General features: G+C 45.4%; 5 protein-coding genes across 7 annotated transcripts; 2 read left to right on the top strand and 3 right to left on the bottom strand.

Moving 5' to 3' along the window:
• The first annotated feature begins 3,420 nt into the window (after positions 1-3,420).
• On the top strand, positions 3,421-10,802 carry LOC108150370 (ataxin-2 homolog). Of its 3 annotated transcripts, XM_017278508.2 has the most exons (5): positions 3,421-3,547; positions 3,793-4,027; positions 4,921-5,309; positions 7,995-8,321; positions 8,916-10,802. In XM_017278508.2, exons 2-5 carry the CDS (start codon positions 3,991-3,993, stop codon positions 10,674-10,676), a joined length of 2,514 nt encoding a protein of 837 aa, XP_017133997.1. In that variant the 5' UTR covers positions 3,421-3,547; positions 3,793-3,990; the 3' UTR covers positions 10,677-10,802. The 3 variants fall into 3 exon arrangements, with proteins under 3 accessions (XP_017133997.1, XP_017133999.1, XP_017133996.1); XM_017278510.2 differs by lacking the exon at positions 3,421-3,547 and having other exon boundaries at positions 3,579-4,027; positions 8,001-8,321; XM_017278507.2 differs by lacking the exon at positions 3,421-3,547 and having other exon boundaries at positions 3,579-4,027.
• Positions 10,803-10,889: 87 nt separating this feature from the next.
• On the bottom strand, positions 10,890-15,025 carry LOC108150341 (transcription initiation factor TFIID subunit 2). Its single transcript, XM_017278468.2, has 6 exons — positions 14,879-15,025; positions 14,762-14,816; positions 12,942-14,707; positions 12,470-12,882; positions 12,196-12,406; positions 10,890-12,135 (listed from the first exon to the last, which is right to left on the bottom strand). The coding sequence occupies exons 1-6, from the start codon at positions 14,926-14,928 to the stop codon at positions 10,965-10,967; spliced, it is 3,666 nt and encodes a 1,221-aa protein (XP_017133957.1). The 5' UTR covers positions 14,929-15,025; the 3' UTR covers positions 10,890-10,964.
• A 447-nt stretch (positions 15,026-15,472) lies between these two features.
• Positions 15,473-19,657, top strand: LOC108150285 (calpain-B). Its single transcript, XM_017278385.2, has 2 exons — positions 15,473-16,922; positions 17,181-19,657. The coding sequence occupies exons 1-2, from the start codon at positions 15,677-15,679 to the stop codon at positions 18,740-18,742; spliced, it is 2,808 nt and encodes a 935-aa protein (XP_017133874.1). The 5' UTR covers positions 15,473-15,676; the 3' UTR covers positions 18,743-19,657.
• LOC108150287 lies at positions 19,377-20,337 on the bottom strand. The gene is made up of 3 exons (XM_017278387.2): positions 20,133-20,337; positions 19,940-20,076; positions 19,377-19,799 (listed from the first exon to the last, which is right to left on the bottom strand). Exons 1-3 carry the CDS (start codon positions 20,202-20,204, stop codon positions 19,655-19,657), a joined length of 354 nt encoding a protein of 117 aa, XP_017133876.1. The 5' UTR covers positions 20,205-20,337; the 3' UTR covers positions 19,377-19,654.
• On the bottom strand, positions 20,288-21,129 carry LOC108150286 (protein Hezron). Its single transcript, XM_017278386.2, has 3 exons — positions 20,985-21,129; positions 20,735-20,923; positions 20,288-20,677 (listed from the first exon to the last, which is right to left on the bottom strand). Exons 1-3 carry the CDS (start codon positions 21,063-21,065, stop codon positions 20,408-20,410), a joined length of 540 nt encoding a protein of 179 aa, XP_017133875.1. The 5' UTR covers positions 21,066-21,129; the 3' UTR covers positions 20,288-20,407.
• Between the last annotated feature and the right edge of the window lie 16 nt (positions 21,130-21,145).

Raw genomic sequence — 21,145 nt, 5'->3', positions numbered from 1 at the left:
GGGAAGCATTCGCGGCATTTGTCGTTGAGTTACTGCATAACAGTAGTTCGCCGAATGGCATTTTAATTGTCACTTGACGTTGGAAAATTACACATTATTTATTCGTAGTACTGCCATTAACATTTACCCTGTCATATGGAGCTCTTGGCTCTTCGTGGCAATTGTGGCCACAACTTTGGCGATACATTTTCTTTGGCGACGTGATATCTTCGCAGGTCATTGCTGGCCACAGTGGCGATTGTGCAATTTCATTGTAAAACCACTTTTCATTAACAATCCGGTGGCTGGAAAAAACGTCTGAAAAAAAAAAAACAAAAAAACATCCACGAAGTTGCCAATTAAGATCTCGGCAAATGTTTTTCCAGTCCGAGTATATCAAAAAGCATAAACTAAATGTTAAGGTTGACTCCATCGCCGTCGGTTGAATTGATACACATAAAATTTGGAGCATAAAACTGTCGCTTGGTGGCGCAAAAAAAAAAAAAAAACGAATGTGAATTGCTGAATGCAAATGCCAAAATGTGAACTGCCGGCAGCATCATCATCGTGCCCGTCATGATCATCATTGATTTAAGTGGAGTTGGCCAGAAACTGTTGCATTTCTGGTTGCTGCTGCTGCATCAAAAAACAGCAAAAAGCACTTGAAATTAAAAGCAAAACAAAAAAATAACTGAAGAAACAGACATAGCATAGAAACTAATACAATAATAAATAGTAGTTGAGGAAAAGAAGATGTTGCCACTGCAGATCGCATCGTAGTCTGTTGATGTTGCTGCTGCAGTTGCTGTTGCTGTTGCTGCTGCTGCTGCATGCAATGCAACAATTTCACAAGCAACACGCAGACAACTAAATGACAATGTGAACAAAATAGCAACGACAGCAGTAGGAGAATTTATAATAAGTAACTCCGGCTGGCTGTTGCTTCGATCAAGAGTTGCGCAAAAAATGGAGAAAAGCCGAAAGCCGAAAGCCGTTGCCGCAAATCTTCCACTTAATTATAAACTTATTTATTTGGTTAGTTTTGCCACCGAACTGTCCTAATCAATTTGCTAAGGATGAGGAAATGGCAGCTTGCATCAGTGGCCAATTTGTACGGGTTTCCCCAGCGCCAAATTTCACAGCTACCGTGTTAACTTTGACACCACCGACGCAGAGCCCCCAAAATCGGAGCCCGATTCGCGGATTGAGCCTGGCATTAGCATTAGGTAAGCGGGCTCAATTAACCAGCACGGCAATCGCAATTGCCCAAATTGGCCACCGACTTGACTCCGTCCGTCAGCCGGATAGTTCGCAATAAGTGATGCTGCCAGCAGGGGCTAACTGCCTGCCTGCCTGCCCACGCATGCGCTGAAATGTTAATACCCAATCCGCAAGCAGAAGGGCACAGTTGGCCAAACTAGGTTTTGCATTATAAAGATACGGATAAAATAGAAGTCTGAAATACTTATAATCTGCTAATTTAAAAATATACATTTTCGAATATTTTAAAGGGCCTTATTTCAATGAAATTGGCACAACAAATGGGCATTGTAATCTTTAAATAAAAGCTTAAATTTTATGTCTTTACAATCAGCAAAATAGAAAATCTAAAGAAAGCATCAACAATTACTCTCTACGCCTTTAGCCAAACCAAGATACTTTTTTATTAATGCCTGTATTATGTATGTGTTATAAAAGAAAGTAAACAAATTAAATAAAATAATGCAAATAAGTGTTATTATCGAACTATTAAGCTTAACCTATTCACTAAATTCACTAAATTTGTTACTTATAATTAAAATTGGAAAAAAGTATAAAAACTACTGCCCAAACTACTGCCTGCATAATAATATTTACCGCCTGCGGCATTTTATCGCTGAACCACAAACATTTGACCCACTGTGCCCAGACTATTGCAAATGTCAAACGAAAGACTTAAGCAGCGAACTTGCTTGCAGGGGTGGAGTTTCTCGATTGGCTGGTGCGAGCACTCGTACTGGGCTTGGGCATATTAAATATGCATTGCTAATGCAAATGAAAATGGAAACGCAAATGGAGGCTCCGCATCCGTATCGAAAACGCTTGTTAAAAGTAATGCGCCCAATTTGCACAGCCACAGAAAGGTTTCTACAGTCGTAGTCAGAGATACTAAAACCAAAACCAAAACAAAAGTGCCCTTTAGCCTCGACCAGCCCAAATAGCCATGGCCGGCAGCCAGTTCCAGCTATCCCTCTCCCTAATCCAACTCTAGGTTTTGTTTTCCGTGGGTGAGGGCGGACGGGCAACTTAGTGTCACGTTAGCATTTTCGTAGCGCTTCCAGGCTCGGGCCGTACCATTAGCCTTAACTTAACTAGCGGTTAGCCACCGACAGGGCCGTCAACGTTCAATTGGCCCCCTGGAAGCGTAGCTTCACAGAGAAAAAAGTGAGTCTTTTCTTGGAGGGAGTTTTTATTTAAATTCAGTTTCTGAACATTACTAATTGTTCAATCTGGAAAAACTTGACAAAAAAAAAAAGACGTCAAAAAATGTACTAACATTTTAAACATTACGCTTTTATAATCTTTATAAAAAACTTTTATCTAGTTTTAAGTGACACTTAACTTTTAATGTTATAAATTCTTTATTGTGCCTTGTAAAATCGGTATAATTTTAAAAACCTCTACTGGTAATAGTTTTATAGACTCGAGCACTAAGAAAAAGGAAAGAATGAGTTCAGTTTCTAAAAACATACATTAATTATTAATTTTGTGAAACCTAAAAAGCCTTGAACAAAAGGAGAGCTTAAAATATTTATTAAAATAATGTAATTAATATTTTCTATTCAAACCTTGTTAAAATCTTAAAGGACATAAAGTACAAGCCAAAATATAATGTAAATTTGAACACATTTCCTAGTTAACATACACTCAAAACTAAAGTTCTTATAAAAAAAAACTTGTTTAAATTACAAGAAAAAACAGTCAGCAAGGTTAACGCTTTTAAAATGAAAACTATTATTTCTATCTTTAATATCGGTAAGTCTTAATACAGGAAAATTAAAAAAATAAATGGATTTATGAATGTAGTAGATTGAAGAAAGAAATACCTCAGAGCTGTGAGGTAAATGTAAACTAAGATCACATTTTTTTAAATGCATACAAAAAAAGAAGTGATATTTTGACCTCTTGTTGTTAAGTCTGAATTAATCTCTTTTTCCCTCTGTAGAGCTGAAATTGTTTTTGGAGAATCGAAGCGGAGAAGCGGCGGCAGACAGACCTTTCTCTTTGTGTTGGTGCCCGGCTGGCACGACGAGCCGCAAAGGTCGGCGGCGGCGGCGGCGACATGAGCTCGGAACTCGGATCTCGGGGATCGAAACTCGGCTCTCGGCCGAGACTCGTCTGTTTTGGCCACGGGATTTATAAATACAAGTGTTGGCCGCACAACGCCAAAGATTCGTTGGCTGAACGTGCAGCAGAGCGCGCAATCTATTAATTCCGATCCCAAACAAAGAAAAAAACAACAACCAACCGAAAACCGAAACGGAGCTTCAGCTCCTGGCCAAAAAAAAAAGCAGGAAAGCAGAAGACGGTAAACCAATCAGTCCATCTTTCAATCAATTTAAAGCGTTACGAATTTCGCGCCAAAAACAATCAAAGGATTACGGGATACGTATTTCAAGCTGAGATTACCACTCAGACTTTGATTCCGTTTTAGTTTTAGTTTCAGTTTCGGTTTCACAATTCGCCATTCGGTTTCAATGTTGGATTGAGTCGAATCTTCAGTTGCATAACTGCAGTAATAATCGCTTCGTGTGCTGTGCTTCTTTGGTTCAGTTCGCAGTTGCAGCCGGCAATGCTCGATGCAGATGCAGCAGATGCGGCCATCGTAATCCCCACCGCAACCGTCTGACAAGGAAAACGAAAACGACTGGGAAAAAACCCAAAAAACCCAAGTGACTGTGAAAGTAACGAACGACCAGACACAGATTCAGATATTCAATTACTAGTCTGCTGGTGCAGTGCCGCCACACAATGAGAATCCAAATCTTGGTCCTGACACTCTTGCTGGGTGAGTAGTCATCGCAATCGGCATGAAAAGTCTTTGGAAATTGTATTTTTTTTTTAGTTTGGTTGGTACTTGGTCCTTAAAGAAGTGCAAAATAATGTTAAGCGTTAAATATCAAATTTTGTACCACATGTCCTTTCTTTTTCAAAAAGGCATTATTAATTTATCGTTTTTTATGATTTGTGAAAACAACATTTTTCGCAAAAATGTTATATTTTATTTATTTAAATTATTTAAAAACCAAAAAAGAGATCCTTAAAAACTATAATATTTCATGAATATTTTATAGAGAATATAATAACTTAAATAAATATATTTTTATCTTTTCTATAAAAGGCATGCTAAATTTCTCACCGTAAATAAACTTTGCATCTTTTCTTGTATTGCCATGAACTATTTTTGTAATTTGATTGATAGTATTGATAGTAAAGTAATTATATCTAAAAGCTCAACTTAAAATGTAAAATCTCCTTATAGTTGTTGCTATTGATTTGGTACATTCATTTTGATAACACTTTTAAATCGATCATTTATTTGTTGGTACTCGATTAAAAAAATAGCACATAGAAAGAAAAATCACAAAAATGTTATATGCTAATGTTAAATCTAAAACAACTAACAAGGAACAATGATTAAAAATGAAAATAAAACACATTAACCAAATCAAAATCGAAGCTAAGTAAAGTTAAACTTTATTAAAAAGCTAAATAAAATTCAAGACACTTTTAAAAAATATATTTGCATCCTAAAACAAGTGAGCAACCAATTAAATATATACTAAAAAAATAGATTCTGTCAAAATTAACCTTTATGTTGAATTAGAATAGGTTTATTTCCCATGAACTTTAATCTTATTTATCGACACTTTTAACACCGACACCTATCCTCCCACATAGGCCTCGTCTGCGCCCAGGCGGTGGATGCGGGGACCAAGAGCAGCCGAGACACCAGCAACAGTCGGCAGTCGGCGGCGGAAGACAGCAAGAGCTCCGCCTCCACACCGCTGGAATCGGAGGCGACCAAAGACAAGCGACAGGTGAGCTCCAAGGAGACGCCTCTGTACCCCAACCACCGCAGCTCGGAGGCGTCCCCATCCGGAAGCGCTGATGATCCCGAGGACGGCCAAGAGACCATCTATGGCACCAAGCCGAATCAGTTCATCATCCGCCCCATTGCCCCGCATCAGCACCAGCAACACGAATCGCACCAGGAGCCCCAGCTGAGGAACTTTGCGGCGGCCAACTCCCGACCTCACGCCGCCCAATTGCTGGAGCAGAGCCAGGAGGTGAGTGGGTGGGATATATACACCTAATGGCGAAAAGATATTATCTTATTCTTAGCTTACCCAAAAACAAAGTAAACTGTTGTCACTAATTTGAATAAAGTCATAAAATACAAGTGGGCGATTAGTTATGTTGGTTAGTGGAAATGAAAATCATATAAACATTTTCTACTTTATCAAAATAATGTTAAAGCAACGATAAATTCTTAAAACAAAAATAGAGTTTTATAAAAAACATATTAAAGATAAGTTTAGACGCCCAACAGTTTGTTCAAGAAGTTTTAACTTTTTAAAACTAAAATGGTATACAGAAATAGCAAAAAATTAAAAGTTAAATATAAAGAAAAAAAATGTATTATGATTATCAAAGTTATAAATTAAAGTATTGACATGATTTGGCATATAATAAATCTATAACTGCTTAACTGAGTAAAATGAGGATTATAACTCAGAAACTCAGAAAGATCATAAATATAAGATATCTAATTAGAAATTTGCATTATGTTAAGAGATTGATAATCATTTTTAAAATACTTTACAATTTGTTTTTTGCCCATAAATGCCATTTTATTTAATCTAAAACAAGTTATGACCCATAAAACCACCGAACCCGAACCCAAACCCAAACCCAAACCCGAGTCCAAATCCCTGGGTGTCCCACCGGGAGTGGGTGATCTATTGATCGACTGGCCAACTGACGGATTACCAGTGCCAAGAGGGATTGCAGTGTCTGTGTTTGTTTTGTGCCAATCGGGGGGCGTTCCATCGACATCGCGGCTGTTGTCTGACTTTTTGACGTGGCCCGCGGCCATCAGACATCAGACATCGGACATCGGACATTGGACATCGGACGACCTGGGATCGTGACTTGGCATCGGCGGCAGCCACACGATTCTTTGCAAAATGCCGGATGTAAACATCTCGTCTGTCCACAGTCATAAAAGGCAAAGGCATAAGCCAAAGCAAAGGCAAAAGCCAAAAGGCCCAATCCCAGACAGATTTTTGTCAAATTCTCCCTTTCGCCGAGGCCAAGAAACCTTGACCAATATCTGCCCGTGCCTTCACGGTTTATTTTCGGAACAAATTGCAATCGACGCAGACAAAGGCGATTGCAATTAGCCAAAGACAATGTTTATGTTGCAAAATGTATAGAAATTAAAAGTGCCGGCAAATATAATAATAATCATATTTTTATTATAAATGCAATTGGCAAAACTAAGTCACGACATGACGGCACAACAGCAACGGCGACATCAACAAATGCATAATTGCAAAATTATTATTTGTCTTATTACACGTCAACACAACACAATTTCCACCTCCCTTTAAACATTGGCTTCTGGCCTCATCTTTTCCTCGGGGTCTTCCCTCCACTTGGTCTTTGCAATATAATGCAAGACATCGGAACACCGTGGAAAAACAATGCCGTCTGTCGTGGGAAGAAAGTTGACATAATGTTATAATCACCCCACTTTTGGTCTGTCAGCTTTGTGTCGCTTGATGGCGCCTTGACTTGCCGGTGGCTTTATTTGCCATAATAATGTGAACCGCCGATGGCACACTATCCAGCAGGTTTTTTTTAGCCCGCATTGTGTGCAATTTTTAAAGAAGTTATTTTATATAACCTTTTATATTAATTTAAACATCATTTAAAAACCATGAATAAAAAATTGGCGAAAAAGAAATATTAATATATTTAAAACAAATAAGTCTAGCCTTAATATTTTGGATACTTTTATTTTAAACTTTCAAGGCTTTGGTCACTGACTTCTATATATAATTTTATTATAATTTAGATTTGAATGAAATACTTGTGTTATTTTTGCAAGCTTAAACAGCTTTATGTATTTAGCTTAATGTATAATCTCAAAATAAAATTTCTTGACAGCAGTGTAATTATTAGAGCAGGTGGCTTTTATCAAGCAAACCCAAATATTTTGTGTAATATTCAAATTTTAAAAATTTAGAAATACTTTAATACTTTTGCAAGTGAACTTCTTGACAGCTATTTAAATATTAGAGGAGGTGGCTTTTTTCAAGCAAATTGTAAAAACTGACTTATGATATTTACACTTTAACTATTTAACTATTTTCATCGCTTACTTATAGTTGCTTTTAATAAAAGTATGATAAGAGTATATCCCTAGTTTATTTCGCAGATTTATTTAATGGGATTCAAAATCCCTATTTAAAGTATCGGTCTTTCAATTGATCTCTTTATAAGGAGCCCACACAATCGGTTCCTTTTACGGCGAACCCTTGCTGCACAGTGCAATGTTTGTTGCTTGTGTTGCAACATGGCAGAGCCGCAGACGTTGTTGTTATTGTGTTTGGTGTTAGTGTTGGTGTTGGCGTTGCCAAAGTTTGCCACAAGTGTTATATAAACTCATTTTTTAGATGCCACGCCATTCTCACAGCGTTTGCTGTTTTGAAGCACCTGCAACCAGTTGTTGTTGCCTCTGTGGTTTCTGCTTACATTTTTTCCCTTTTTTTTTTTTTTGCTAATGGTGATGGTGGTGGTCATGCGGCTCCACTTTAAACGGCTGCTGACATTGGCCGCCGTCGGCTGAATGCTGGCAGTTCACACACACACCCACCGCCAACACCGCCCACAAATACACAATACACAATACAAAACCATAATTGCTCGTACGCCCCCTCTCACTTTTTCCCATCCGTATCTCGAAGGTGCAGCACTACGTGTATCTGCAAGATATAATGCGCCACCATCAGCCCAAGGCCCTGGTGTCCGCCGGTCAAGGCAAGGGTGCGGCCAGTGCGCCCAAGAAGACATCCACTCCGGTGGCCGAGGAGGAGCAGGAACAGGAGCAGGAGGCGGAGCAGCGATACGCGGTGTCCATTCAGCCACAGCCACAGCTTCAGCCGCAGCAGCCACGTCCACGTCAGTATCAGGGAGTGGGTCCCTACCAGCTGCCATTGCCACTGCCCGCTCCACAGCATCAGTCGCTGAATCCCCAGCAGCAGCAGCAGCAGCAGCAGCAGCAACATCAGCAGGTGGGTCATCTAAGTTAAAAGCAGGTCCTGCATTCGCCCGTTAATTAAGCAAAATTTGGATAATTGTTTATGGCAATGTGTTGCTCATCTTGCAACAAAAAAGACGAACTCAGACAATTAGAAAATTATATTTATTTATTGTATTAAATTGAATGGATCTCAAAACATTTACTGCTTAAACAAAAATTAAAATTGGTCTCTTTTTTTTTACTAGGAAAAATTAAATTAAAATTTATAGATAAAAAATGCTTTACGTCAATATTAGGTATATGACGGACAAAAAAGTATATACTTCCAAACTTATTTTGTATGAAGAACATCAGGTCAATAGCACAGCCCTTTGTTGTTAATGTTTAAAGAGAAAAACGCTTTTATTAAAAAAAAAAGAAGATAAGCGCAGGTGACATTGGTACTTTTACTACGCCCTAATTTAACAAATTTTGATTGTATAGAAAAATACTTATGTACACATATACTCCAACAATATAGCTTCAGGTTTTTGTGAAAGAAAATCTGTTTTGTTTTGCCACAGAATAAAGAATTTACCCTTAAGTCATCAAGATCTGTAACTATTTATTTCAATTTATATTAAAGCCCTACCAAGTAATCCCCGAAGAGCAGTTCCTGAAACTCCTGGAGGAAGAGCTGCAGGCGAGGGCCTATCATGAGCAACTGCGCCAGCAGCAACAGCAACATCAGCAGCAGCAGCAGCAGCAGCAGCAACATCATCAACAGCATGTTCAGCAGCAGCAACCCAAGCCACTGCCCATTCACAGTACGGCTGCCACACACAAGGTGCTGCAACAGGCGGATCCTTCCCTGGGATTGGGTGGCTATCGCGATCGTTATGTGGCCGAACAGGAGCTAGTGACTCCCACTTACTCCCATCCGCGTGGTGGTCCCAAATACCTGCCCCTGCCGCAGGCTCAGCAAATTCAAGAGGATGAAGAGCAACAGCAGCAGCAGCAACAGCAACAGCAGCAACGTTTGCAGCTACACAAGCAGGTGCCTCATCCCGGCCAGCAATTGATCCACGGCCTGCCACCACAGATTGCCTACTACCAGCCGCAGATCAGTTACAAGACCCTGCCCAATCATCCGCTGGCCAAATCCTCACTGGAAAGTGAGATTGAGAAATTGCTGGCGGCCAACAAGCCGGGACAATCGTTGACGTACGTGGACAGCAGCAATGAGCAGGTGGCGGTGCGCCAGCCCGCTCCCCAGCACCCGCCGCCACCCACCTCGCATCCCGCGCTGCGCCAACCGAAAGCCTACTTGGCCAGCACACCCAACTCCCTGCTGGATGCCAATAACCAGCCATTCATTCCGTCCCTCTTCAAGTTCAGCAACTACCAGCAACCGACGCCCATTTACCCGACGCCGGAACCCAAGCGCTTGGGACCCGTGGTCTATCCCACGCAGCAGGCCAATCAGCCGCAGCCCTCGCAGTATTACTACCAGGAGGCCACGCCCACCGGTGCACCCAAACCGAGTCCCATTCCCAAGCAGTACCATCGTGCCAAGCACTACAAATTGGCCTCGCCCACGAAGGCGCTGCTCTATGCCGACTACGAGCGTCAGGGATCGCCTTCTCCACCGCCACCTCCGCCGTCGCCGTCCAACTTCTATCCCAGTCCGCCGGATCCGATAAAGCATGCCCAGAGAAATCTGGGCGTAACGCCCACAGCTCTGCCGCTCCACGCCGAGTACCCCTCGCCAGCGCCGTCGCAGTCCAGCATTTATGTGTCGCAGGGCACTGGCATTGCCACGCCCTCCCGGCCCACGCCCACCACTGCTCCGATTCAGAAGCTCCGGACTCTGGATGAAGTGAAGCAATTGAACCTGCCCCCTCCCAACGGCAAGCCCCTCACACAGGCCGAGTTCCAGGCCCTGGTCGACGCTGGCTATCCGGTGAAGGCAGTGCCCGTGCCCGTTCCCGTGCCGTATGAGCAGTATGTGAAGGATCATCCGGAGTATCGCAATCATCCGCCCGTAGATTATGCCCACATCATGCGCCTGGCCACGCGCCAATTGGCCGCCCATCAGCAGCACAGGTCGCTGGGCGCTCCCTCGGAGCCGTCCGTTAAGATCCTGTCCACTCCGTCCGCCGGCGAGCTGCACCAGCACCAGCAGACGGCCACGGGCATTGGCGGCGGCAGCATCACGTACTTGCAGCCCATCGAGGGGCAATCGCATCCGCACACCCTGGCACACCATGTCCATGCGCTGCAGAAGAGGCGGCCGCGTGACGAACAGGACACCGCAGTGGCGGGCAGTGAGCCCAAGGCGGCGGCTCCGGAGGCGGTGGTGGAGGTGGAGGCGGAGCCGGCGAAGGTGAAGGCGAAGGTGCAGTGAACCCACGTCCTGTTTTAGTTAAAATGTCCTTGCCTAGTTCGTAAGTATTGTAAAAAGATGTTTCAGCACTCTTCCCTAATGTTAAATTATAAAAATCGATAAATAAAAATATGAAAAACTAACAAATAAGACTAAAGCTTTTATAAAATTAGAGTACCCAAAAATATTAGAGTGCAAAAGCAAGCTCTGAAGATTAACAAAAAAACCTGTATATAAAAACTATTTTTACCTTTATTTTGCCATCTATCACATGGCACTGCACAAAGCTCTAACCAATGGAACCCTCACTTAGTTAAGGTTCAGGGGCGGCAGACTGTTGCTGTTGCTGCTGTCCGCCGAGCTGAGCGTGTCCGGAGTGGCTGTCTCACGGGTCTGCAGGCGCGATATCTGCGGATCACGCTTGTCCTTATCCTTGCGCTCGCGATCCTTATCCTTGTCCTTGTCTTTGTTGTGCTTATGCTTGTGCTTGTGCTTGTGCTTCTTTTTGTCCTTCTTCTTTTTCTTCTTGAGCAGACCATCGCCGGACTTGAACTTGCCCTCCTCGTAGCTGCTCTCATACCTTGTGGAGTCCCCAATGTCCAGCATAACGGATGAGTTATCATCCTCGGCGTATATTTCGGTCTTAAGGCGCTTGGTTGCCTGATGCGATTCCGGTGCCTCGTCATCGGCCGGCAGGATATTCACTTTGGTCTCACTATCATAGGCCTGAACGTTGAGTGGTTCGTCCAGGACGGTGATCTCTTCGCTGCGCTCCAGCTTGATGATCTCATCGCCCACCTCGAAGGCTTCGGTGGCTGTCCTCTTGATTGTAACCATGGCCGGCTTGTGTCGCTCCTGTGGCTCATTGTCCATGCTGTCCATTAGCTGAGACGGAGGTGGTTTCGAATCGCTGGTCTTCTTGAAGCTGCCGGTCACACTGCCTGCACTGCCACCATTTTCCTTCATCAAATCCTTGTAGAAGCTTTGGTTTTCGCCGGCTTGCAAGCAACTCGGACGCTTGCTTCCGTACAGGGCGTAGTACAAATCGACGATATCGCAACGCAGCTTTGTGTCGTAGGCCAACGTGTTGATGCTGAACCACAGACGGTCCACGAGATTTGGTTTGTCCAGGCGGCTGCGAGATTCGCGAGTGAAGGGCGTGTTATTGATCAGCAATTGGGCCAGCGCATGGCGTGCAGCCGGATCGGGATCGGTTTCCAGCAGCGTGATCAAATGCTCCAGATCCTCGCTGCGTCCATCCACCTTCACAAAGTCCACCAGACACTCCATGGCGGCAATGCGAAGATCCAGATAGATCCCATACTCCGCATAGCTGCGGTAAATGTGCGGCAACGAGGGCAGGTGGCCGAACTTTTGCAACTTCCGGATGACCTTCAGGCAGGAAACGGACACCATATACTTGTACGAGGGCAGGTGCTTCTCCATGTTAAGCAGGCGAGTCACTTCATCCAACACCAGTCTGCGGAAGGCAATATAACCAACTTAATAAAAACTTTTAGGTTCTGCATTGTAATCTTACTTTGCATCGGTAGAGAGACTGTCCGTGGTGATCTGTGTGCCGTGGATGGCAACGGAGACCACAGGTGTCAGAGTTTCGCCCAGAGCCTCCACTAATGCAGCGCGATAGTAGGCATCCGTGTAATGGTTGCGCGAGTTCTCATTATACTTGAAGAGATCGAAGAGGAAGCGCATCACTTCCGGTGGGCAAATGCCGTGCGATGTGCGCAGGCCTGCAAAAGAAAACCGAAGTCAATAAAGTATTCGCCAACTCTAGCGCTTGATTGACCGCTCACCTGCCATTGCCACGGGAATGGCCTTCTGCAGGAAGTAAAGCTGAAAGTTGGAAAAGTTGTTCAGCTTGATTATGTGCGGAGCACTGAAGGAGCCGAAAAACTTCCTGAACTGATTCAGCATGGCCGGTGGGCCGCTCCAGGAGGCCACCATCTGGTTGGCCACTTTGGTCAGACTGTGGGCCGCCTCGCAGCGCACTAGGTAGAAGCAGCGCTCGCTCTCGATGGTGTCGGTTAGGGCTTGCCTGGTGGCATTTGTGGGGTACTTCTGCAGAGCCTGGATGGCCTGGAACTGCGCGGTGACATCGCGCTCATGTCGAAGCTGATATTGCCACTGGAAGTCGGGCTGCTCGATAATCAAGTCACGCAGCAGAATCATCTCCGGATCGAGACGGATCCACAGCACAGGTGAGTCGCTAAAAATATAAGACATTAAATTGATTGCTTTTCCCCAAGAATTTCTATGACAACTCACTCCATTGCTGATAAATCCATATCCACCTCCTCGCCGGTGCACAAGGGAATCTTTTTCTTCTTGTTACGCCTGCTCTTCGAGTGGCAGGTAATATCCGCCTTCACCAGGGTGTTCTCAATCTGCAGCGTGTGCCCGAAAGTGCCATCCAATTCCTGCAGCTGCACCAGCAGCGGGCCATTGTACTTCCTCACTCCCAGCTGATTAACAAAGTCCTGGCGGATCTCCAGCTCGATGGTGTTCCTCTTGCGATTGAACACTGATGTCAACGAGAATTTGGCATGGCCTCCGGTGCGCACCCATTGGTCCATGAACACAGACATATCCTTTCCCGTGACCGTGAAGATCGCCTTGATGAAGATGTTGGTGGAGATGAGCAGCTGAGACCATAGACCAGCTCCAATCTTCGTCGACGCCGCATTGGTGGCCAAGGCCAGCTGCTTGTTGAACACTTGAATGAGCAATTCCTGGCCGATGCGATGCTCCAGCATCCGAATTACCAAATGCGCCTTCCTGCGCATGGCCTCCACATATTTGGGCGACACGGTGTGCAAACTCTTGATGGGAAAATAGTGGACAATCTCCTGCTGCTTGCTGGCAGCAGCCAACGGATTCGTACCGGAAACGGGCAGTGGCGCTGGCGGCTGACTGCAGTCGAGGATTATGCCGCCGTACTGCTCCTCGTAGCGAACCACTCGCGCCAGTTCGGCTTGTACCCATGCGCGGTACTCGTTGTTGCCGAAACACTTCCTCGAATACAGACCGCACAGGTACTCGGCGATGCCCTTGGCCAGCCAGGTGTCCGACCAGTGGTGTGATGTGATGAAACAGCCAAAGAATTGCTCTGCCACAGCCCGCGACATAAAGGTTCTAGATACATAGGTTTGATCGATGATTGCTATCGAGTGCAATAGATTCACCGAAGCGATGCTCATGGTCGCATAGGCACTTATGTCCGTGTCCAACTCATCTACAAACACCTGTTTGTAGCAGGAGAATGGGTAGCGTGTGGATAGGGTCTCCTCGAAGAACTCAAAGGCTTCGTGCAGGTAGCGAACCGTGTTCTTCAGCAGAGGCAGCATCCCGGGCAGACAAAAGTGGGTCACCTCGTGCATATGGGGATCCACATAGATCTCAAACTGACCCACGGCGAGAGCAATGTTTGGGGCACATACGGGGGTGGTCACTGTGTAATGGAAGGTCTTCTTCCGCAGATCTGGGGTCATAATGACTTCCACGAGTTCTCCACACGAGACTGCAGTCAGATTCTTGTCCACGGTGAACTCCAACCGCCAGGTGCACGGATCCGCAAAGCTGTCCACGCAGGGAAACCACAATCGTGTGGAATTCTCATAGCAGTTGGTAAACATATGCGAGCAGTTCATCTGGGTCTCCTCGTCCGTGGAAGAGGGCGGTATGACAAAGTGCACCCCGCTCTTGGGATTCTCCAGCGAGAACTCGATGCGGATGCGCAGACCCTGTCCCTCCTGGATCATGGAGTAGCCCTCGGGCGGCACCTCTATCAGAAGTTCGCCATTGTTCACATCCGGATCGGTGATCTGGGCGGCGGTCAGATGGTGCATGGAGAAGACCTCCAGGTCGCGGCTCTTGGGATCCTTGTGCGAGATGTCCTGGAAGGGATCGAAGTAAACGAACTCCGCCTGGCAGACGTCATTCAGAACGACGCTGTAGATCCGCAGCTGTTTGGCATTCAGGCGGATGAGGCGCAGGTTCTCGCTGTTCGGCACTATGGTCAGCTCGACCACGCCCTAAAAGTGGGATGTGTGAGCATTAAACATAAGATTTATCTGAAATATCCTTACAATTATGCTCCTTCGTTCGAAACTGATGCCCGTGAGACTCACAACCTGATGCGCCGTGCTGGCGGAAAGAGAAAAATCGTTATTTTGGAATTCCTGAAAGATCTGGGATATACTTATAGTTTAAACGGTCGCAGCGGCACCTCGGGCACCTCAGGTTGGGTTTCCATCGCTCAGTTCACAGCTCTTCTCCAGAATTTCCCTAATAATTTGCGTTTGTTATCAAAAATCAAGAGCACTGTTTAACTTCTTCTTCTTCCTCTTGTGAATGCCGACAGGGCTACAAAATACCAAATATAACTCGGATTTATTGGCAACCCTGCATGATGATGCAGCCCTACATGCGTAGCTTAACACTTCTGTGATGTTCTGGTGTTAAATATGTGCCCTATACAAAAATAATAGCGCAAATGTTTTAAGCAGTTTCTTTGAATCCCTTCGTATTTTTAAATTGAATAAATCTATTTGGAAAACTAACTATACGCTTAGCAGTTTTCAGGTAAAAATAAATTGCTAATTATTGTTTTTACTTTGTCAAGAATTTACCTGTATATTAAGGTCATTCAATAAAATCGGTACGATAATGTTTACGTATGTAAACAAATTTGTTTATTAATTAAATTGTGTAATTGAGTGTCAACTCTTTTAAACATTATATTCCATATTCAAATGAAAAAAAATTGTTTCCACAAGGGTTAAAGATTATGAATCATTTACTGAGAAAGTTAATTTTGGATACATCTCCCATTTAAAGCGTACAATTCCCGACGAGTCAGCAGTTTTTTCACGGCAGCGAGTTAATCAACATCTGGTTACAGATAGTTCCCTAGTTTTAGCCGATTTAGAGCGCCATCAGTCCGTAGATTTAGGAAAAACCCGTGCGTGGAAGGGGAATATTACAATAAAAACCCAGTGAAAATGTACGGCATTGATAATTACCCCAAGAATTATCATGCCAGTGGCATTGGCCTTGTTAATTTGGCGGCCTTGGGCTACAGCAAGAATGAAGTCAGCGGCGGAAGTGAAGGAGGAGGAGGAGGAGGAGGCGGCGGAGCACCCAAACCCAAAGCGGGTCTCTACCCCTCGCTGCCCTATCCATCATCCGAGTCCGTGGGCGGAATGCCATATGTGGTGAAGCAGACGAGTCACGCCCAGAATGCCTCGTACCAGGGACCCGGAATGGGTATGGGCATGGGAATGCCCATGCCAGGAGCGCCATCAGCACCAGCACCCTATCCGAGTGCCACGCCATACCCGGGTGGTGGTCTCTATCCGAGTTTGCCATCCGCCAACGCATCGTCGACGTCGCTGCCGTACCCCACTGCCTCGCTGGCCCCCTACCCATCCGGAATGCCCTACCCAACTGGAATGCCACAGCCCAATCTTCCTTATCCTGCTGCTCCACTGGCACCATATCCATCCGCCATGCCCGGTTTGCCCGGCATGCCAATGCCGTACGCTCCGATGCCAACGAGTCCGGCTCCGCAGCATGGCGGGGGATTCCCGGCTCTGCCATATCCGACGGCTCCACCACCGGCCAGTGCCCCAACCCAGGAGGAGGAGCCTTCGGTGGGCATTGCCGAACTGAGCTTCACCAGCGTCAAGGTGCCGGAGAACCAGAACATGTTCTGGATGGGCCGCAAGGCCACCAGTGGCCGGCAGAATAGCGTAAGCAAGGGAGATTTTGAGTCGCTTCGCTCGAGCTGCGTGGCGAATGGAACCATGTTCGAGGATCCCGACTTTCCGGCCACCAATGCCTCGCTGATGTACTCCCGGAGACCCGATCGCTACTACGAGTGGCTGCGTCCTGGCGACATCGTCGACGATCCGCAGTTCTTCGTGGAGGGCTACTCGCGATTCGATGTTCAGCAGGGAGAGCTGGGCGATTGCTGGCTCCTGGCTGCAGCCGCCAATCTTACGCAGGACTCCAAGCTCTTCTTCCGGGTGATCCCGCCGGATCAGGACTTCCAGGAGAACTACGCCGGCATCTTTCACTTCAAGTTCTGGCAGTATGGCAAGTGGGTGGAGGTGGTCATCGATGACAGGCTGCCCACCTACAATGGCGAGCTGATCTACATGCACTCAACGGAGAAGAACGAGTTCTGGAGCGCCCTACTGGAGAAGGCCTACGCCAAGCTGCATGGTTCTTATGAAGCTCTCAAGGGTAAGAACAGACGATACAGAGAACCCTTATCAATAGTTCTAAAAAATGTAGAACTAAGTGGTATAACATATCTTGTTTTAAATTCCTTTCTAAAAATACTCCATGCTTATCATAGGTTCTTTAATAATATTTATGCTAATGTGATCCATTTTGAATTTTTTTAATATCTTGTTAACTTTTGCGTTAAAATGAAAAATAATATGTAACAATATTATTAAGTACAAGTTATAATATCTAACCACTACGCTTCATATTTAGGCGGCACCACGTGCGAGGCCATGGAGGACTTCACCGGCGGCGTCACCGAGTGGTATGACATCAAAGAGGCTCCTCCAAATCTATTCAGCATTATGATGAAGGCCGCCGACCGTGGCTCAATGATGGGCTGCTCCCTGGAGCCCGATCCGCATGTTCTGGAGGCCGAGACGCCTCAGGGTCTGATCCGCGGCCATGCCTACTCCATTACCAAGGTGTGCCTCATGGACATCTCGACGCCGAATCGCCAGGGCAAGCTGCCCATGATCCGGATGCGTAATCCGTGGGGCAACGACGCCGAGTGGAGTGGTCCGTGGAGCGATAGCTCGCCGGAGTGGCGCTTCATACCGGAGCACACGAAGGAGGAGATTGGACTGAACTTCGACCGAGACGGTGAGTTCTGGATGTCCTTCCAGGACTTCCTCAACCACTTCGATCGCGTGGAGATCTGTAACTTGTCGCCCGACTCTCTAACGGAGGATCAGCAGCAGAGCTCTCGCCGCAAGTGGGAGATGTCCATGTTCGAGGGTGAATGGACATCGGGCGTAACGGCCGGCGGTTGCAGAAACTTCCTGGAGACCTTCTGGCACAATCCGCAGTACATTATCTCGCTGGAGGATCCCGACGACGAGGACGATGATGGCAAGTGCACGGCTATTGTGGCCCTGATGCAGAAAAATCGGCGCAGCAAGCGCAACGTGGGCATCGATTGCCTGACCATCGGATTTGCTATATATCACCTGACGGATCGGGACATGCAGGTTAAGCCCCAGGGACTGAACTTCTTCAAGTACCGGGCATCGGTGGCCCGATCACCGCACTTCATAAACACGCGCGAGGTGTGCGCCAGGTTCAAGTTGCCACCCGGTCACTATCTGATCGTTCCTTCGACCTTCGATCCCAACGAGGAGGGTGAGTTCATCATTCGCGTCTTCTCCGAGACCATGAACAACATGGAGGAGAACGACGATGAGGTGGGCTTCGGCGAGACGGATGATCGCATTGCCCCGGCTCTGCCGCCACCAACTCCGAAGGAGGAGGACGATCCACAGCGTATTGCCCTGCGTCGCCTGTTCGATAGCGTGGCTGGCAGCGACGAGGAGGTCGACTGGCAGGAGCTGAAGCGCATCCTGGACCACTCGATGCGCGATGTGATGGTGGGCACGGATGGCTTCTCCAAGGATGCCGTGCGTTCGATGGTGGCCATGCTGGACAAGGATCGCTCCGGCCGCCTGGGCTTCGAGGAGTTCGAGGCCCTGCTTACCGATATTGCCAAGTGGCGGGCGGTGTTTAAACTATACGACACCCGTCGCACTGGCAGTATCGATGGTTTCCATCTGCGCGGAGCGCTCAATTCGGCTGGCTACCATCTGAACAATCGGCTGCTGAACGCTTTGGCCCACCGCTATGGATCGCGGGAGGGGCAGATACCATTCGACGACTTCCTCATGTGTGCCATCAAGGTGCGGACATTCATCGAGATGTTCCGCGAACGGGACACGGACAACTCGGACACGGCCTTCTTCAACCTGGACGACTGGCTGGAACGAACCATTTACTCTTAAACTACTTGCAATTGATACTAATCTAATCCTAAGTGCCACATTTACTTAAGCTTATTGTGCATTATTCATGCCTGCTAGATCCATGACGATACAGCCCGGAGATCGGAGATCGAGAGAGATTCACTCACTTAGCCAACAAGAGAATCTTATCGGATGACCAAATCCGGAAAGAAAAATTGGACTGGCCTTGGAATGGCACGAGGTCGCAATCCGCGATAAACGATACATATATAACCCGCATACACAATTTATACAATCCACTCTGTAGATTTTATACTATATAGAGAGCAGCTGGAGGGATGACTAAGAGCGAGCATCACCTCGACAAGAGCCGGAAATTTGCTAGTACAAACTGAAAAGTGCTTTACTACCTTACAACAGCCATCACATACGCATCAACAATATTAGATATTACGGAATGAATAAGCATGTATTTTTTTAACATCGGTATATGTGAACCGCCCATTACATATTTGACCAGGTGCTATAACTATATCCAATCAGACTCTGTTGCCAAGACAAGCGTTGTTATTGTTATCAGGGAACGAAAGCGAAGCGAACAGAACCAATAACTCATCGAATAATTATTAGCGTAATCGGGATATGCAAATATCAGTAAATTTATTGAATAACATTTAAACATGAAGTTCCCCTTTAATTTGTTTTTAGCTTTTTATCAGTAATCTCAAGATCCCTAGCACCCCTTACTTCAAAATAAGTGTTTTCTAAGTGTTAAACTAACTCAAATTCAATTAATTGGGATAAGAGGCTTTTTGTTGGACTATAATTTTTGTGAACAATTTTACTAATCAAAATTATGTATCTTTATGTAATTGTTACTATCGAAAATTGATTTGTTGTATGCCTTCTTTTTTATGTAAATAAATAAACAGCAGAAATGCACGAGTACATCTATTTGACGACTATGACCATGTCGGCTCCACTGGGGACTCCAGCATCGATCATTACCTGTTTTATTTCATCTATTGGTATGTCATTGTCGATGGCCAAGCTGTTTAGGACCTCTAAAAAGTCTTCGTATTCCAGACGCCATTTCCTAAAAATGAAATAAGGAATAGGTATTAAAATGAATCCGTAAATATGGGCTAAGTAGAAAACAAGACTAAATTTCAATACACTGAAAATGTATTGTATTTATATTTAGCTTAGGTATATCTTTCCATAAATTTAACTTACTTATATCGCATATAGATAAGACCCGTCTGAGTTCGTGTAATAGGATTTGGCATGAGTTTGGCCTGCTCCAGCCAGGCATCCAGTTGTGAGAGGAGAATGCTGTCGAAAACCTCGTTCTCAATATCCGTGGGTATCACCTGATGCCAAATAAATTGACTGATGGATAATACTCTCATAGACCGATTCGTAATACCTGAAAATTGGCGTACACCAGGAAGAGGCTGTCCAGAGTGTGCTTCTTTGGTTTATCTTCGTCATCGGCCATGGTTAATTTTTTAGTCAGCACTTCATAAAATCGATTGTGTTCAAATTAGAATTGAGTTTTTTGGCAGATAAAGCAAAGTATTCTATGTGGGTATTGAGTCTATATGTATTTCGAATTGTTTTGTTGATAAACAAAGCGCTCAGAGAATGGGGAGGAAGGCCATTATCAAGACAACTGTTGCCATGGGCACAGACGTCGTTTTCCTATTGTTCACTGTAAAAGTTGGCGACGATGCGTCGGACGTTCTCCAGTAATTTTGGGTCACACCCCTGGCTTTTGATATTTTCCACTGCATAAGGGGCTTCTATGAACACCCGATGCAGTATATTGATGGCCATGTTGCTGCCTTGGTTTTGCCACCTGACATTGGCATCGCCGAAATGCTTGGCCATCATCCTAAATAGGGATTTTCCGTAGTTCCATCCACTGCAAATGCAACGCCGTTCGGTTGTCCGTCGCAATCGCTCTTGAAGCTACCAATGGACAATGGAAGAATTGTGGGTCTTGAAATGAATACAGAAAAACAATACCATCTGGATATTGATCGGTTCTGGCAGTTGAACATCCTCTGGGGGCAGCATTTCCATGACGATCTCAATGTCCACGCACATGGAAAGATTCACAATTGTGGTTTTGTAGGTGGTCTGCTGATCACCACCATCTTTGCTCCATGGACACTTCATCATCAGCATTTTAACGCCCAGATCAAAGGCCACTACCTGGCGGTTTGCAATTATTATATAATAATTTTTAAGTAAATAAATAAATAATAAAATGTACCTCTCCCGAAATATTCTCGCCAAAGCAAGTTGTACATCGCACTATTGAGCCCGGGGTGAAACAAGGAGCCAAAAACGACATTTTCGCAGGCTGAGAAATAAATGCTGAATATCACAGTAAATTATACCCGATTTCAAGTTCAAAGCATTCCCCGTTTTCTA

The sequence above is a fragment of the Drosophila elegans genome, unplaced genomic scaffold (assembly GCF_018152505.1).
Source record: "Drosophila elegans isolate 14027-0461.03 unplaced genomic scaffold, ASM1815250v1 contig_208, whole genome shotgun sequence".
Classification (NCBI taxonomy): Eukaryota; Metazoa; Arthropoda; class Insecta; order Diptera; family Drosophilidae; genus Drosophila; species Drosophila elegans.
Note: the sequence above shows the minus strand (reverse complement) of the source record. Positions and strands in the feature narration are given on the sequence as shown.